The sequence below is a fragment of the Siniperca chuatsi genome, linkage group LG23 (assembly GCF_020085105.1).
Source record: "Siniperca chuatsi isolate FFG_IHB_CAS linkage group LG23, ASM2008510v1, whole genome shotgun sequence".
NCBI lineage: Eukaryota > Metazoa > Chordata > Actinopteri > Centrarchiformes > Sinipercidae > Siniperca > Siniperca chuatsi.
In genome coordinates, this window is record NC_058064.1 from 2,359,277 (window position 1) to 2,378,144 (window position 18,868).

Genomic DNA, 18,868 nt, shown 5'->3' on the forward strand with positions numbered 1-18,868 from the left:
GCGGCTGCTGTCGTACCTTTTCTGGCTTCCACAGTAACAGAGGCTGTGGTGGCATTCGTCATTTCATGCGACTTCTGGGACTGTAATGATTGACAGCTCAGACCAAACGCCGTGATCTCATAACTCTGCCGCAGTTCAGGCCTCACTCAGTAATCTTAAAAAGAAGTCGGTTGTACGATGTGTTGTCCGACCATGTTATTATACCTGTTTCAGAATGGCACACGCTGGCACATTCATGGCGTTGCACTCAGTTTCTACACATGAAAAGTGCTGAAAGTAGTCGTGTGAAGAATGAGGGTTTCAGACGCTGCCAATCTGACAAGCACTTCGTTTGAAGCATATGGAGGCTTTAACGTCCATGAGGCTGTTTAAAAGGCATATTCTTTCACTTTTTAAAGAGCTAGGCTAGCAGTTTCCCTATGCTTCCATTCTCTGTGCTAAGCTAGGCTAAATACATCCTGGACCTATCTGAACTCAGATTAAACCGATCTCATCTGAGTTTCAGTAAAACGGCTCCTTTAATGAGTAGAAGTCGCACTGAAGTGACGAGTGCAACCGCAGCCAAATGCAAACTGAATTAATTCACAACGAGAAGAAATTATTTTACATTACTGAAATAAACCTGCTTCTTTTTCTCTGTATGGCATGATGACCGGTGAAATGTAAAAGAAACCAGTTTGACCAGTGAAGTATCAGGTTAAAATCCAATTTCCATTCTGCTGAATCGTCAGGGTTCAGCCGTCGGAGTTTAAAACTGGTATGAAAATTGGTCTGAACTGGTTTCTTCCAGTACAGAAACCCACAGCAGCAGCGGGGGGTAGGGGAGGGGAGGGAAGGGGAGGGGGGGTGAAGCCAAATGTAAAGTAAAAACTAAAAAGCCTTAAATGAATAAAAGTGGTGCAATTTTGTAACAGCAACCTGCGATGTGGAGTCATTCTGGATTAGACAGACGGACAGATACATAGTCTGGTTATAGATGCATGTTTGACCACATACAGAAAACAAACAGAGCAGTGAAGAGACACTTTCAGAATTTATTTAATTACTTTTTTTTTAAATGTATATTCTTATATATTTAATTTATATAAGATATGGATAAAAAGTACATAATAAATAAGAAAAGCTGGAAGAATCCATACCAGAGATGAACACAATAAAGATTAGAGGAAAAAAAAACGTATTCAAATTTCAAATAGATAAGGTAGAAAGCTATATACAGTTTGTTACTCCAGACCAGAATTTCTAATGCAATGTAAAAGTGCAAAAGCAATAGTGCAGTTTCCTAATATTCCAGATCAATGTGACAGATACAGTATATTTAAAGTTTAGATTTATATATGCATTTGTATCTATGAGTAATTAATGTAATCCAGCATATGACAATAATGTAAATATAGTTTGACAAAAAAATTAAATCCTCAAGCAAAATGCCATCAGATGTGGTTGAAAGCTCCAGAAAATTGAAGAGTGAAACCAAATTCTGTGGCATCGCCCACCCCAAGTAAGTGGACCTTGAGTTAGGAATTGTTTTGTTTCCAAGACTCACCTTTTTCTGCTTGCTTGTCACAACAAAGTAATTTGGAGATTATTCTAAAAATGATCTAAAATGTATGGATCCAAATTGATTTATAAAAAATAAACTGATTAAAAATGACGCCATAAAACAAGTACGGAGAGAGAGAAGGGTCATACTTATAAGTTTTTACAGACCTACAATGCAGCTGACGTCAGTTGTCAACCACCGCTTGTCTTGCTGCGAACGCGCCTGCGCGAGACGCTGAGCTGCCATGACAACGGCGGTAGCTTCTTTCCGTTACTGAAGCTGGGGAGAAGTGGAGGACCCGGTTAGCATGCTGGTCATGCTAGTTAGCTAGTTATACGATGCTAACCAGCTAGTTAACAAACTCAGCTCAGGCGCGCAATGACAAAGGAGTCACTTCTCGCGGTTTTCTGTCAGCGGTGAGAGCGCCATGACCGTCCGCTTCAAGGTAAGCGACAGGTGTTAGCATTAGCAACAGGTTAGCCAAACAAACCGATGCTAACGAACGTAGCTAGGTTACCGAGTTCGCTAACTGCTTTATTCATGAACTGGTATTAACTAAATTACAGCTTTAGCTATGGTGTACCTGTCTGGTTCCGGTGTTCCAGACAGAACCCTGCACGAGACTGCAGGTCAGGATTAATGTGATTTAATCTGATGTAATAAGATAATCCAGCTAATCAGTTTCAGATTGACTGCAAACACTCACCTGACTGTACAACTACAGCTAGAGCTACTGTTACAACTGCTAATGATATGATAACAAACTTAACTTCATCAGTACTACTCTGTATTTAATATTAATTATTAAAAGTATGATTGTTCCATAATATTATCTCTATTGATTATCATTTAGTTCTGTTGTTTGTTTGATCTTTCATCATTCAGACTGAATAAGAAGTTTGATTACAGTGATTTAAGATCTGAGAAATGTTGACGGGCTTTGCCATTATTTATGACATTTGGGGCTGCACCTAGTGATTATTTTCATTATTGATTAATCTCTCGAGATCTTATTTTTCAATTCAAATCAAGTTTTATTGTCACAAACAACTTGCAGGCTAGTAAATGTCAGTAAATAGTAAAAAACGCTGTTTTCTAGAGCTCGGGGTGACGTCTTCAGGTGTCTTGTTTTGTCCGACCAACAGTCCAAAACCCAAAAGTATTCAGATTACAATGATATAAAACACAGAAAAGCAGCAAATATTCACACTGTGGAAACTGAGAATCTTTTCTGTTATTGCCTTATAACTGACTCAAACGATTAATTGATTATAAAGATTGTCTGCATTTAATTTTCTGTTGAATGACTCTTCGGTACATTCACTTATCATTTCAGCACAAGTATCATTATATAGACTTTAAACTCTGTGCATTTCCCTTACGATTCAAAACTAAATGACTCTCTAACCCTATATGATGGTATCATACAGTATACACACTGTATATATTGTGTGTCAGCTTGTTACAACACCTCATTGAAGCTAAATGATGCTTACAATAAGTAAAATTTTCAAACCCGAGATTCTTTGTTTTTTTATGGCTGCACCATTTAATCAAATGGAAATATTCTGGATTTGTTAACACTTCCCTAAAATTTACTCTGACATGTTTGGTATCCTTGGAAACGTTTTGATCTCCACTAGAATTTAAAGTTCTGTGGGTTTTGTTTGAACAATGTTTGTATGTTTGTGTGTTTGCGTCAGTGTCGGAGTGAATACCAGAAGAGCTACAGGGTTTCCCGGTCCAGAAGTGTGTCTCCTCAGCGCTGCGCCCCGTTGGCCGGCCTGCGCTCCGACCAGATGGGTAAGAACCCTGATGTGAGCTCTGATTGGACGTTGGAGGACTGGACAAACTTTAGTCTGGACGTGCTCCAGATACAGTGTCGAGTTTGTACTTGATTTTTCTGCTTTCCCGCCACAAATGTCTGAAGCTAAGCTGTTTTCTTTTTGGTTGTTTTTTGCAGTTGTACGAATGCAGAACATGTTTTCATCATTAGAACATATTGGGAATTTGACTGAATAACATTTTATCATCTTAAAATTTCAAATATTACCACACTTCCCTGTGCACCCCCCATCAAATGAACTAAATTTAAAAAAAATCAGCTTCACTGAGAGGAGTTTAAGTTTAAAAGTTCTCGCTCTGACATCAAGTTGCTGACCGCATCATTAGAAACTTAAAGTCTGAGATGATCTTTGAACACTTCGTAAAACGTTCATCCACAAATGCCAGGACTGATCTAGAAATATGAAATCATTATTGTTCTAAAAGTCTAAAATTACAGCTCGTTTCTTTGACATGTCTTTCTCTCAGGTATCAGCAGAGAACCAGGTCTCCAGCGTCGGAAGAGGCCCGGTCCTGCTGGTCTTGCTCAGTCCTGCAGCTCTCTGCTCTGTCCACCAGATCCACAGCACTCCCTCGCTCATCTGACTCCTCATGCACACAGAACAGCACACCCTGCTGGTAGAAAGTCTCCATAACAAACTCATAAGAATCTTCTCAGAAAGACATTATAAGTAAAAACACACAAGAACACAATGAAGTTATTAAAGTGCTGCTGTAAAGCAGGTCTCTCTTCTGTATGGTGGCAAATTTAGGACATTTCAGAGCTAATCTGGCTCAGCCCTTTGCTGTCAGGCACTGCTAAACATTGATCTAACCTGTTCTTTGTCAGGCTTTGAGCTTAGTTAATGTAAATGTGTACAGTTAGCGTGTGAACATGCTAGCTTTTATGTAATGTTAACATTTTAACAAGCTTACGGTTAAAGCTTCCAACGTCAGTATATTAAGATACATTTATTATGTCTAATGTTAGTATGTTAACATGCATGAAATGATCGTGTTAAATAGTAAAATAAAAAGCTGCTGTTTAGCATGTTAGTATGCTAACGTTAGCATGTTAGCATCCTATGTAAACTAATAAGGTGTTCTTTAAATGTCCTCCATCCTCTCCACCTCTTCATTACCAGCCTCTAGGAGTCGCTCAGCCCACAGGAAGGAGCCACAACCTCCAACACCTCCTGGTCCTGCAGACCCAGAACCTCCAGCAGGACCACGACCTGCTGCAGACCCAAGACCTCCAGCAAGCCCCCGACCTGCTGCAGACCCAAGACCTCCAGCGGGACCACGACCTGCTGCAGACCCAAGACCTCCAGCAAGCCCCCGACCTGCTGCAGACCCAGGACCTCCAGCAGGACCACGACCTGCTGCAGACCCAGGACCTCCAGCAGGACCCCGACCTGCTGCAAACCCTGGACCATCGGTAGAACCAGGAGCTGCTGGAAAATCTGGTAGACACATCACATAACTCTGCTTTCGTTATGTTTTTACACTCATCTTAATTTTATTTTCAGCAACTTTGTTTTGTCTCAGGGGGTCAACGTAAACAACATGCAGCCCCTCTTTAGACCCCTGATTCTGAGCTGTTACATAATGCACCGTCCTGGTTGAACCATATAGTCTCAACGCTGTTTTTCTGTCTCCTCAGCGAAGCCCCACCCCTCCAAGCCTGACAGCCAACCACAGCTGAGCCAACCTTTGAAAGCAGCACCTGACGGACAGCAGCCCTCGACCAATGAGGTGAGCCAAAATGTAGTTATTAACCGAGTTACTACCTCTCTGTCTCTGTCTCTCTGTAAAATATATGTTTATTGAAAATCTAAATGAACAGTATTGCCTCCGCCCCGTGTTGCAGGTTCAGCATGCTCTGCGGTGGAGGGCGGGGCTGAGGTCGGGAGGTCAAAGGTCAGGAGCTCATAGGTCGGAGTACCACAGACAGTTCAGCTGGAAGAAACCTGCAACTGCTGCTTCTCCCATACTGACTGCAGAACAGGTGCAATGTTACCAAACAGCACTGAGCACTGGCTGATGCTACCACATATTACAAAACACTACCAAACATGAAACCCATACTGACTGTCTGACAGATATGCTACTGCCAAATACTTCATACTCCCAAATGCTACATATATTTTAACATTATCATATAGAGAATTAGTGTTCACCTGCCGACATAACTGATTAAGTATCAGTATGTTACTTCAAAATAAGACGGTGTAGTCCCTCATTCGTCCAGGAGTGTTCTGATTAGCATGTGATTACAAAGAATCACATGCTAATCAGGTACTTAACAGTGATGAGGTAGGTGCAGCCAGAAAACAACAGGCCTGATTACTGATTACTGGGCCATCTTGAAACTATTAGGTCAGTTTCAGGTGAAACTAGCTATTAACAGATACTCAGGTAGACTCCTTCCTGAGGGCAGGGCTTATGTAACACAGAGTAGCTTAAATTTCTAGTTCCCGTCCCATTTTTTTCACAATTGAGAATGACTTCCGGATGGGAGCCGAAACGTCTTGATTCTGAAAACAGCGTCCAGACGACTACGACTGAAACCTTTTTCTACGATATCAGTATGTTACTACAATATGTTCCTGCTTTCATCCTGAACGTAAACAGAGCCTTTGTTTCGATAAATAAAAATAAAATAAAATAAGGGCGACTGTGGCTTGGTGGTAGAGCGTGTCATCCACCAATCGGAAGGTCGGTGGTTCGATCCCGGCTTCCCCCCAGGCAAGACACTGAACCCCAAATTGTGAGTGTGTGTGTGAATGATTAGTCTTCCAACTGATGAGCAGTTGCCATCAGTGTATGAATGTGTGTGAATGTGATATGTAGTTGAAAGGCGCTATATAAGTCCATTTACCATTTAAATACTACTATTTGCTACTCAATAGCATGTGTGTGCTAACCGATCTGATACGCCGCATTGGTATTGGCCACAGTACTGACCTTATTAAAGCTACTCTGTGGTGTTTTGACCACACGTAGCACTATGGAGCAACGTTTTTATGAGCATACAGTGTGTTTTGCTGTGAATGGCGGGCGGCCGACTCACGTTGCCTTACATAAAACTGATTCCAATGGGTTCCACACATGAGGTATACAGATTTAATGTCTGAAAAGAGAGCACTGGTATGAGATCAGCGCTCTGTTTGAGCAGGTACATCTCTAGTGCTTCCTCCTGTTGACAGTATAGCAAGGAGAGTACTACTACTGCATGCTGCTGTACAAGCTGCGTGATCATAATACATCTTATACTCACAATGAATGTGTGTGTGTACCAGCTTTGATACTGAATACTGCTAAGAGCTGTATTACTATATAATATAGCTGTGTGTCCACTAGGTGGAGATAGACTGTTTTTTTGCTGGTTTAGTTTAACTGAAGAATAGCTGAGAGTTTACTGGTTGTTTAGTTATTGATATAACTGGTGAATCTATTGATGAGTTTTAAAAGTGGTTTAATGAGTCATTCAATCAGTCACTTCACTGTTCTTTGATTTGTATTGATTAGTATTTAAGTGACTGGTCACTAGTGACTCTGCCGACCTTTGACCCCCTCCCTGCAGGCGCTCCACTCCAGCAGCAGATCTGTGCCCCCCTTTAAGAAGAACCTCGTTTCCATGGAAACAGAGTACCAGCGGAGCTTCCAGGGTCTGGTCCCACCCACCAAGCCCCGCCTTCGGAAACACCTGGAACATCAGAGAGTCCCACTGTTCCACACACACGTGGTACACACACACACACACACACACACACACTACCCCCTACTGTTTCATACCAATACAGGTATGACAGAAAACCTAACACTTACTTTAACACGCTTTCTATTCATTTCCTGTTTTCTTTTATTCATGTTATAACACACACCCTGTGCTCAGTTGCACCTTTCAACTGTTCTGCGAGTTTTCATGCAGGGGAAAGGAATTTAAAATGTCTATGCATTGATAAATTACTTTTATTAATACCATGGCCACTAAAGATTCTCAATTCTGATTGGCTGGCAGGTGTGGATTAACTTCTAGTGACCGGACAGTCTAACCGGACACCTGTGACGTACATGGTTGTTTGTAGTTCTAACTGAATACACCAGTATTAAACTGCAGGTGAGAACAGCAACAGTGAGGCTTAGTTAAAGAGCTGGGATCGAGGGTTATTTATATAACCGATGGAGAGCCCAAGTGAAACCAGAACTTAAGAAAACCTCATTCAAAATCACATTTGTGACGATGCTAATAACTAAAAATCCAGCCTTCATCAACAGTGTGTTGAGAAGGATGGTAGTTGTTTTGAAAAACAATCTAAAACCGTTGTTTATTCAATAATTCTGTTTTTTAACAGCCATTAACGAACACCATTTCCCATAAGCCCTAGATGCTGGTGGGCTAAACGTCACTGCTCGACAGAAGAGGCAAGGCAGCTGTAGCTTTTTTCTGTGCTCACAAAGTAATCGTTATTTAACTGTTATTTGTCTCAGAATATGGAAAGTAAACTTCAGGAACACGCTTCATTTTATCAGAAAGACCGATGAAAGAAAAGCTGAACGAGAGATTGCATTGAGTTACAGAAGCTAGTGGAACAGAGGCCAGACAGGAAGTGACGTCTTGACTTTTGGCTCTCTTTAAGAAATAGATAAATGGCGTCTCAAAACTCCCGTTTCTGCATCTCAGTTTCAGTCGTGGAATGTGCAACTTGTTGGGTATTATTTAAAACACTGTTTACTCCTTTATCTGTAAAACAACACATAAAATTGTCTTTAGAGCTACGACGATAAGTCTATTAATTGATTAATAGTCGATTGTCAGAAAATTAATCTGCAACTATTTTGATAATCATTAGTAATTTTTCCAAACAAAAAGATAAAACATTCTCTGGTTCCAGCTTCTCAAATGTGACGATTTGCTGTTTTTCTTTGTCACATATGACCGTAAATTGAATATCTTAATGTTTTTTAGACTGTTAGTCAGACTAAACAAGCTAATTTAATTTAATTTATTACCATGGCCTCTGAGAAATTGTGAATGGCATTTTTTCGATATATATATAACGAGTCGATTAATCGATAATGAAAATAATTGTTAGTTGCGGCCCTAGTTGTCTTTCTGTTAGTGTTTGCCTTCACCGTGTTTGTAAAATTGGTTTAAAGAGTTCTGTAATCGGTCAGTATGTGATTCAGTAGATAAACATGTAATAATGCACGCGTATGACTGACAGCGCAGCGCTTGTTGTTCCTGCAGTCACTTAACAACAAAGGTCCTGACTGAGCTGTTTTCATCTCCAGACCAACAAAAAGAGGAGGGAGGAGTCAGAGAAGAAGCCGCGCCCTAAACGTGATGCCCCCGCCCCTCAGAAAGAGGACGTCACGCCCCCTCCTCCTCCTCAGGTGCAGAGAGGACACAGGTGTGTTTCTGTGTGTGTTATGTGTGTTATTGTTTATTGTGAATTCATTACGTTCATGAAATCATCTGTCTGTCTGACAGGATGTTGACAGAGTATGAGTCCAGCTTTCGTTCTCCCCTCTACAGGATCCCGGAGGGAGGCGGGGCCACGGACGGCGATGCCCCTCAGGTCAGGTCATGCCTCATAATGAGGGGCGGGGTCAGTTACTGTCTTTATTACTGGACTCATTTATCAAGCTGCAGGTCAGGTGAGAAGTTGATATCAGTACAGAGGTCATGTTTAGCATAAAGGCTGGAAGCAGGGGGAAACTGCTCCTAGCGCCATTAACGAGGAAAAATACACCTTCAAACAGCTCCAAAACTGTCCGATTTACATGTTGTCTTGTTAGCTAACAAGCTGTTCAGCTGGGTTTAGTTAACAGAGCTAAAGGACAGAGCTCAAACATGGAAACAATACTATGAGAAACAAAAGTGAAAGTGGGTTTGCGCTCTTGAATCAAGGCTTTTTAAGAAGATAAACAGTCCCATATCATAGGCCTGCACACTGACAAAACATATAGAAGAGGCTCTTCAGGTGCAAAATGCATCAATTTCTTACATGTGCAAAAGGTGAAAATGTGTGACCATCGTCAGCACAACTTACAGACCAGGTGCTTCTAGAGACTTGAAAAGGCAATCAGACAAACAGCAATGACCATGTGTGTTAGCTAAATTAAACTCTGCAGCACTTTGTCCACCTGCACATCTAAACACCTCGCAGGGAGAGGACGGTTGATCTGACTGATCACTACGTCCCTGATCAGGTCCGTTGATGTGGTAGTCGGGGGATTTGCGCAGTGCCTGGCAGCTAGCTAAACTGTGTGCGTTTGTGTGCGTGTGCGTGTGTGTGTGTGTGTGTGTGTGTGTGATGGAAACCCAGAGTGTCAGCAGTGAAACCACAGAGCTTCATTTCAGGGAAACAACTCTCTGTTAGTCACACACACACACATACACAGGTAGGTTCCCACCGGTTTTGTGGAAAGTGTTGTTGAGGAGTGGGGCTGCTGCTTTTGCAAGATGAAGCACTTTTCAACTTTTCTCCGTGAAATCTGCAGATTTTAGCTGACATCAGTTCAGCTGAAAACATCAAACAGCAGCAGACAAACAGCGTAAAGTACATTCCCTAAACCTGTGCCGGGAAAACAGTTTCTTTGAATCTTAGTCTTGCATTTTTCTTCCTAATATTTAAAGACTGTTTTTACACTATATGGCCAAAATACACTGAAATAACAGTTTGTGTTTGTCCCGTTCCTGTTTCAACATCACAAAGCCCCCGTGCACAGAGCTGCTCCATAAAGAAATGGGTTTCCCAGTTTGGTGTGGAAGTTCTTGACCTTTGGGATAAACTGGACTCGTCCAAGATCAGCGCTGGACCTCATTAATGCTCTTGTGTCTGAATGGGAGCAAGTCTCTGCCGCCAGGTTCAACGTCTGCTGGGAACCTGACACCAGAAGAGTGGAGGCTGTTACCGCATTAATGCCCCTGGCTTTGAAGTGGCATGTCCAACTATCGCATAAATATAATGAACATATGTGATATGAAATGTTCAGTTTTTGTTGAAACTGTTTTAGAGGCGTTGATTCAACTGTGTGATCGTTTTGCAGGATGTAGTTTGTGCTGCTGTTGAACTCTGTTGCATTATACAGAGAGGTGTTTCTGGTATTTAGGGCTGTCTTGTGATTTAGAGGTGACAATGTGTAATTGTATTAGTGAAGTACAGTACAGTGTGTCTGGGACAAGACTGAATTTTTAGTGACTAACATTATTTTTCAGTCTTAAAATATTTACAGGCTTTACTTATTTTATATCTTTGCGGTTAGAGATGTTCATGCAGCCTGAGCTCACTTTAATGAAACCAAATATAAGTTTTAGTGCATTAATTGTTAATTGCTAGTTTAGTATAAATGGTTGAAGTGTGGTTGAAGAACTGCAGACTTCGGTGCTCCTGCTTCTGAAGCCAAAGCTACACTCATTGATATAAAAGAGTAGAAACTTCTCCCAACACGTTTCAACAAAAACTGAACTTTCTAACCTTCGTGAGGGATTTATAGCAGGGCTGTTGTATTGCACAACGAGTTTGTACTGATGGAGCCAACGGAGGGTTTAAACTAACGATGCTGCCGCTTATTTTAATTGTACATGATCTCTTCAAATAAATGAACCTGATGAATCTGTGGGCGATGTGTAACTGTCCCGTTAACTTTCCGTCCCTGCGGTGAGTCTGGCCTGTAAAGAGTTTCAGTAGGTGGAGGGAAGCTGTCAGCTGACGTCACGTGCTGTCTGTTCAGAGGAAACAATAAAACCTTTACAGACTCAGAGCTGCTGTCATTCAGCAGAATATCAGTCATCGTAGAGATGCGTCAGGCTTACGGTTCGTCTTGGGGTTGAGATTTAGGTTAGAGACAGGCTGAGGTTAGCTTAAGTGGGCCGGGGGTTCATCCAGGGTTTGGACTGGGGTCAGGGTCAGGTTACCGTTTACCAGAATCTACAGCGTAAGGTGTTGCAAAAGCTGCAAGACAAATTACATAATTAAAGCAGAGATGACGAAACTATAATTTAATGATTTGCCCTTAAATGTAACTAGTTTTGATACAGACTCTCTGAAATCAGGTGTGATTGCACAAACATCTTTATCATTTCTCATAACTCCCCTTGAATCTTGTCCTTCAGCATTTCCCCTCTGTGTGTATTGCTGATTTATTGTTGCAGTGGTTTCTCTCCTTCCTTTGATCAGCCTTCAGCACGTCGCTCACAACAACGCTCCCTTTGTTGCAGTAGACGTCTGCCAGACGCACATCAGATAGCGCTCCTGGAGATGAAAGTTGGCGACTTTCCCCGGGCGACCTCTCACAGCCGGGCGGCCACCGATGTTCACGTGTTGCTTTCTGATCATAAATTCAGCGCTTCTTTGATTAAAATGAACACACATCTTGAATATAATATGGTTGCTTTGAATAAAATAAACACTTCTAGGAAGTAAAATAGATTCCTTCAGCATGATATACGCACTGGCTACTGAGTCAATCGTGTTTCTACACATTTTCTTCCTCCTTCGTCCTCCTGTTTCAGTGAAGTTGGCAGGTATTTGACATTTCCGTGTGTTTTGACAGACAGAGAAGTTTTGAAACGCTCATAGTTGTCATTTGTTTAAAAAGCAGCAGCAAACATTTTGTTTGGTTGTGGTCATGTAGCTGCTTTCTGAACAGGCTACGTGTGAACTGACAGCAGTGCTCTTTGTCAAATTTCCGTCAGCTCAATGAAGTATGAGTATGAGTCAGTGGAGCTCTGTGTTTGGTCTCCCTCTCATATATTTATACTTTTAGGACCAAAGCCTCATGGCGGTACTAGAGGAAAGGTCAGGAGGTCGCCAGAACAGTTAAGAATCAACCTCTGGGAACCAAGAATATCTTTGTCTGAACAGGCTGAAACCAAAGATATGCAATTTAAAATGAAAATAAAAGAAGAAAAGCAGCACATCCTCACATGTGAGAGTGTTTTTACTTGACGACTGAAATCAGAATCGTTGCAGAATAATTTTCTGCCAAACAACTAATTGATTAATCAGCGTTTCGGCTCTGATATTTTGACATGAGTGGAAGAACTAACATCAGGCCTTCTGGATTTAGTCTGGATGGTTCATCTCTCTTCAGGTTCAGGTTCAGGAGTCGAGGCAGAAGGGGCTAAATGTTGCTGACTGGTCAAACACAAACCTGTTGTTTTAGCCTATATTAGTTTACATTTCGGCTAATTTGCACCAATAAAAGTAGCCGAATCAGCTGTTAGCAGCTCCTGTTAGCATTGCGCCCATGGATTTACAGGCAACTATCACTGGATTACTGTGATACTGAAGAAAACTTAAAAACGTGATGATTCTCAGAGTTCTGCAGTTACGAAGTGTCTTTTTTCTATGATTTCTAAGCGGATTTGTGGACATTTATTCATGATGAATGTCCGTGATGTTAATATCCTTACTCTCATACCCTTATCAATGAACTCCTTAGAAAGTGTAAGTTGCACTGAATCTAAAAATAAGTGTATCATGTCTGTGTGTTTAGAGTTGAGTTATGATTTGGAGAAAGAGTCCGCTAAGCGGGCCGAATTACAGTAACTAACTTCCTGTTGTTTTTAGAACACTGACTTGCACCTGTCCCCTTCACCTCCCGCAGTACCTTTGCCTCATGTGCAGACTTAGATTCCTGGAGATACTTAGTTCCTGGGACTATTTGGTCAAAAAGGGGTAAAAGACTCGCTGTGTGTTCCCGTCCAGGTGAAGGAGTTGAGGCAGAAGGCCTTGTCGTACCGCCGTCGAGCCTGGGGAGCTAATTTCTCCAGAGATCACCTGAGCCAGCTGGTTTCTGAACACAACGCTCTGTGGGAGCCAACAGACACCACAGGCTCAGCTACTGACCCCCCCACCCCCCGCCTGACCTTTGACCTCTGCCGTGACCCGGGCAGCCGCAGCTCTTCCTGTGTGGAGGCCCTGGACCTGGCCAGGTGAGAGACATGGCGGGTGGCGAGAACATCACCTGAAAGCTTTTCTGGGCTGATCTCTGAGCGTCTGTCTTTGTTTTCAGCCGCTCCAGTGACTCCAGTAAGAGGTCTTCTGTTCCGGGGTCAGGAGAAATACACCGAACAAACAAAAACACACAAATAAAAGCGCCTCCCAGTCCTCCTGCTGAACGGCGTAAGGCCTGGGGAGAAGAAGAAGACGAAGAAGAAGAAGAAGAAGAAAATACAAACGAGTAAGTGTTCCTCTTCAGATTCTGCTTTTCACCAAAGCTCTAAATCAGCCGTCGGTGGTCGTCGGTCACAGCGCGATCTGGGAGCGTCGCGTTGGATTGACGGCCAAAGATTTCGCCACGTTTCTGATATGAAAGTAAAAGAAGGGAGAGAAGGTCAAAGGAGGACACGCGTGTGTGAAGGTCAACGGTTCAGCGCTTTCACGCTTCATTCGCACGTTTGATTTTTGTCTTTTTGACGCTGCTGTCAGTGCTGAAGTCTCTCCGTGCTGACGCGATCGCGTTTCTGTTAGAAACAGAAACATTTTATTTGTTTGTCATCCTGAAACTCTGATCAAAGTTTTTCTGCGGCCGCACTGGTTTCTCAGGAACTGAAACTGTGTGTGTGTGTGTTTCGGGGTGTGTGTGTACGTGCACTTGTGTTTGTGTGTGTGTGTTTTGTGTACTTGTGTGTGAGTGTGTGTGTGTTTTGTGTACTTGTGTTTGTGTGTGTGTCTGTGTATGTGCGCGTGTTTTGTGTGTGTGTGTTTTGTGTGTGTGTGTGTTTTGTGTACTTGTGTGTACTTGTGTGTGAGTCTGTGTGTGTTTTGTGTACTTGTGTTTGTGTGTGTGTCTGTGTATGTGTGTGTGTTTTGTGTACTTGTGTACTTGTGTTTGTGTGTGTGTGTGTGTGTGTGTTGTGTGTACTTGTGTGTGTGTGTGTGTGTGTGTGTGTGTGTGTGTGTGTGTGTGGGGAGGAGGGAAGGTTACCGACTCCGAGGCTGAAGATGCTACCTGTTCAGAGAACTCACCATGACCTCACCACACCTGTCACTGGTATGCACGCACGCACGCACACACACACACACACACACACACACACACACACACACACACACACACACACACACACACACACACACACACACACGCACACAGAGCTCAGACCACAGTGTGTGACCTGTGTTTGTCCTCCAGGAGGCGCTATACTTGTGGGAAAACTGAAGAGCAGTGATGAATCTTCTCCATACAAACAACAGGTGATATTATAATCAAATGTTATATTATATTATATGTTATATATACTGAGGTGACTGTTTTTGTGTTCAGAGGGGTGGGTCAGCCGTTTCCATGGCGGCGGGGGCGGAGACAGCGCTCGACGTGCCGGTCCAACGGATGGAGGCGTGGCCAGAGAATAACTCCCCCCACAGATCGTCCTCTGGCTCCTCCCCTGACGACAAACCAGCTGCCAGTCCTCCCTCTAAACCAATCAGGACGAAGCAAACGCCTCCGTCCCCTGTAGCCCCGCCCCCTCTGGTCCCACCCCCGCCGCACTGTATCCAAGGCACTCTGAGACACCCCGACTTCCAACACAACGGTGAGCTTCACAGCCGAGACTGCTATCAGTAATGTATTGGTTTTGTATTGTTAATAATAATAGGACTGCAACTAATAATCAATTTCATTATAAATTAATCTTCTCCATTAATCAATTGATTGTCTGGTCTATATAATATCAGAAAATAGTGACAGAAACAGTTTCCCAACACCCAAAGTGACGTCTAACATCCGAAATTATCAAAATAGTTACCAACAATTTGACTGTTGGTGATGAATTGATTAAAGTTTCTGATATTGATTTGTGACCGGGACGATTATTTTTTGTGTTTTATGTGTTTTTCTTTCCGTTCTTTTTAACCAAACTGCGCTCTCACGAAGCAAAACTCATGAAATGTTGCGCAGCACCCCCAAAGTGAAGCACACTAAAAACAACGTATGTCACATCAATTTATATTAATTTATAAATTAATTAAAATCTGCAGTATCTGCTTTGAAAGTTTCAAGAAAATGTAGAAGCAACTGAAGAAGTCTGTCATCCCGATTTTTATCAAAAAGCCTCTAAAACCAATTTAAAAACATTCCTCTCTTGTATAGTTTGTTTAAATTTCAACATACTTGCTCAGCACCTTTTCATCCTGTCTTACGGTTTGAAAATGGATCCAAATTTGAGGCTTAACATGCTAAAATGCTAAACCAAGGTGACGCCTACCTGATCTGTGTGAAAAGAATTTGACATTTTAATATTTGATCGATGTTTGCATGATGAAAAATAATCACCAGAATATAAAAACTGTCTGTCTGACGCTGAGGTTTGGTTTGGAGAACAAAAGCCACATTAAGACAAAATGAGGGGGTGCGTGAAGAGTCACTAGAAAAAATGTAAAACGTAACCTGTCCTGGCGACACACAGGGACTCCCCCCCCGCTCTCCTCTTCACTTCCTTCTCATTTTCTTTTCATCCAGTTTTCTCAACAGATCGGATTTCATATTTAACCTGGGAAAATGTCTGTGGCAGATTTCACAAAACGTTTTCCAACATGACGTGAACTGTGAGACGACAGAGCTCGGAAGGGGAGCGGCATTCGGTTGGATGCAGTCTGCAACTTCACCGCTAGAAGCCACTAAACCCTACACACTGCTCCTTTAAAAGACACTCTGTCATAATGTGCGCCTCATTAAATAATGTCATTTACACAGCATTATTTATATTATTATGCAGTGATCAAAGGCCCTGTGGGACTGTGGCTGGGGGTACACTTAAGGCCCCGTATTTAGTGCAAATTGGCAAATGTTAGCATGCTAAAATAGCATTGATAGTGTTAGCATGCTGGTGTTAGCATTTAGCTCAAAGCACCACTGTGTGTAAGTACAGCCTCACAGAGCTGCTAGCATGGCTGTAGGTTTTGCCGAAATGACATATAATGTGACGGATTTTAACCCACGGCTCTGTGCGACCGGAGCACATTGTTGATCAGTAACGTACACATTCTGAATAATCCCATACCTGTGTCTCCGCAGGTGAGTTGGGTTTGAGGTTCAGGGAGCTGCAGTGTTCAGGAGGAGGCTGCGGCTCCGATGAAGGTGGAAATTTAAAAACACATTAAAATAAAAAAAAAACAGAATTTTACATCTGTTATAAACTTTATTAAACCTTATCTTCCCGTTGCCTAGACGACCGGCTGTCGGTGATGTCGTGGCGTTCGGCAGCTTCCTGCTCCATGGCGTCCACCGTGCTAGAGCGCGCTCAGAAGAGACGAGAGGACTTCTGGGGGAAGAGATGACCTCTGACCTCCCGACCCCAACCAGGTCACCGCTGTCGCTATGGAAACCAGCACGTTGTTTGTAGAGTTTTAGCTGATCGATCACTGTCGTACAGTAATTAGTGAGATTAATGTATTTTTATAGATTTAAGTGATTTAATTTAAATAGCGAGAATAATGCAGTTTTATAGATTAATTTAATATGCTGATAATTGTACTGTTCCTTTTTACACTACAGTTTTATAATAGATGTTTTTATAAATGTAGTAATTATGTGTATTTAGTAATTATGTTGCTTACTGTGTGATTGCTGAGATCAAAGCCATAAAAGTGACATGAACACCAACTCATTTCTGTTAGTTTTTTGTCACTAGACTGCTAGAAATCATAAGAAATGTGAGTTTAAGTTACCAGAAGTTCAAAAAACGTGAGTTAGAACCAGTTTCTTTGAAATCTTTAAACCTCAAACTAGCATCTCAGTGAGTGTAGCTAAAAATGGAAAGTGGAAATTAAATTAAATTATTCAAAGTAAGTTGAATACTTTCAGTGTGCTCTGCAACATTAACAAATAAATAAACCAAAAACTAAAATAAAGAAAAACGCACATTAATGACGGTTAGAGTCTATTAAACTGCAATAAACAAATCAGGAGCGCAGTGATGGAGTACACTTCTACACTCAGTGTAGAAATACTCTGTTACAAGTAAAAGTCCTGCAATGAAAATAAAAGTATTAGCATCAAAATATACTTAAAGTACCAAAAGTAAAAGTTCTCATCATGCAGAACGGCCCATTTCAGAATAATATATATTATATTATTGGATTATTGATGCATTAATGACTTCATATGCTGCTGGGTTGCTTTTGAATTTCCCCCAGGGGATCAATAAAGTTGTATAAATATAATAATACATCATTATTTATTTGTTGATTATATTTTGTATTATTAATCTGAATCTGCAAAGTAACTAAACCTGTCAAAAAGTTCCTCTGTAGATCTAATCTGTTTTGCATTTACACTCAGCTTTATTAAATTGGGAATTTACAACAAGATCCCTGAAAGTATTTTTCCTCACACCTCTAAATATTTATTTAAAAAAAAAAAAAAATCAAACGTCAGAGAGCTGATCGTCGAGTCAAAGGTCGCAGTGGAAGAAGAACAAACTTCGTCATCACTTCCTCAGGAAAGAGAGGACGCATTACCTGGCAATCGCTCGCACTGAACGCACTGTTTCAACACTATACAAACACACACACACACACACACACACACACACACAGTTTACAGCCAGGTATGAAGTGATGAATGACGGTGAATTCCCCTCATAATGATATACAGGTCAGAACAAACAGCATGAAGCTGGGGGAGTGCGTCGGGCGTGGGCTGTCCTGTGATGTCATTCTGAGAAAGTCCTGCTCTAACGTTTCATCTGACTACAAAGGAAGGAATCTCTGTCTTTCTCTTGACAGCCTTTCATCCGATCGACGTCACACTTGGCGGGCGTATGGCTGAGGCCCCGAGGGAGTGCGGTGTCAAACGTGGTGCAAGTTGGCCAGATGGTGGCGCTGTAACAACACACTAAGTTTTGGCCTGTAACTTTTGAACCGTAAGTCTCAGAAACAAAATTCTTGGATTCTGTCCAGACGTAATCTATCCATATAAGCCACGCCCATTTGTGTCTAGCTCCATTTTCCGCCATTTTGAATTTTATCCAAATCTGTTTTTTCGCTACTCCTACAAATTTTGAACAATCGTCACCGAGTTTTGCTCAAATGCTGTGGGCAGGACATATAAATTACAAAAAAATCTTCTGAACGCTTTGTGCTATTGCAACCACATTTGGAGGACATGTGTAGATATGATGTCCATGACAAATTTGGTGCCATTAGGTCAATAGGTGGCGCTATATCTAACTATAAAGGAAGGAATCTCTGTATGTATGTGTGTATGATGGACTTCACACTTGGCGGGTGTGTTGCTGAGGACCCACAGGACTTCCAGGGCCAAGCAATCGGCCCGCTCCGAACGCGCACTGCACTAGTCAAAAGAAATGTGACGACACACGTGAAACACCGAGTGAGTGTGCAAAAAGTCATAAAATTACCTTGTTTAAATCCTTAAACGGTCTTAAATAATGTTTTATATTTACCTTGTGTTCTTAATCAAGACTTGATGTGATGTGATTCCTTTGTCACGAGTGGCCGTCGTGAACAAACGTTATGAAAA

General features: G+C 41.9%; 1 protein-coding gene across 4 annotated transcripts; it reads left to right on the forward strand.

The window, feature by feature from the left end:
• The first annotated feature begins 1,757 nt into the window (after window positions 1-1,757).
• On the forward strand, window positions 1,758-16,987 carry mdm1 (Mdm1 nuclear protein). Of its 4 annotated transcripts, none has more exons than XM_044186895.1 (16): window positions 1,760-1,988; window positions 3,247-3,346; window positions 3,857-4,006; window positions 4,513-4,833; window positions 5,031-5,122; window positions 5,238-5,375; window positions 6,954-7,115; window positions 8,666-8,784; window positions 8,865-8,952; window positions 13,090-13,316; window positions 13,397-13,564; window positions 14,295-14,377; window positions 14,519-14,580; window positions 14,651-14,918; window positions 16,400-16,462; window positions 16,553-16,987. In XM_044186895.1, the coding sequence occupies exons 1-16, from the start codon at window positions 1,971-1,973 to the stop codon at window positions 16,660-16,662; spliced, it is 2,169 nt and encodes a 722-aa protein (XP_044042830.1). In that variant the 5' UTR covers window positions 1,760-1,970; the 3' UTR covers window positions 16,663-16,987. The 4 variants fall into 4 exon arrangements, with proteins under 4 accessions (XP_044042833.1, XP_044042830.1, XP_044042831.1 ...); XM_044186896.1 differs by having other exon boundaries at window positions 1,762-1,988; window positions 8,910-8,952; XM_044186898.1 differs by lacking the exon at window positions 16,400-16,462 and having other exon boundaries at window positions 1,758-1,988.
• The last annotated feature ends 1,881 nt before the right edge of the window (window positions 16,988-18,868 follow it).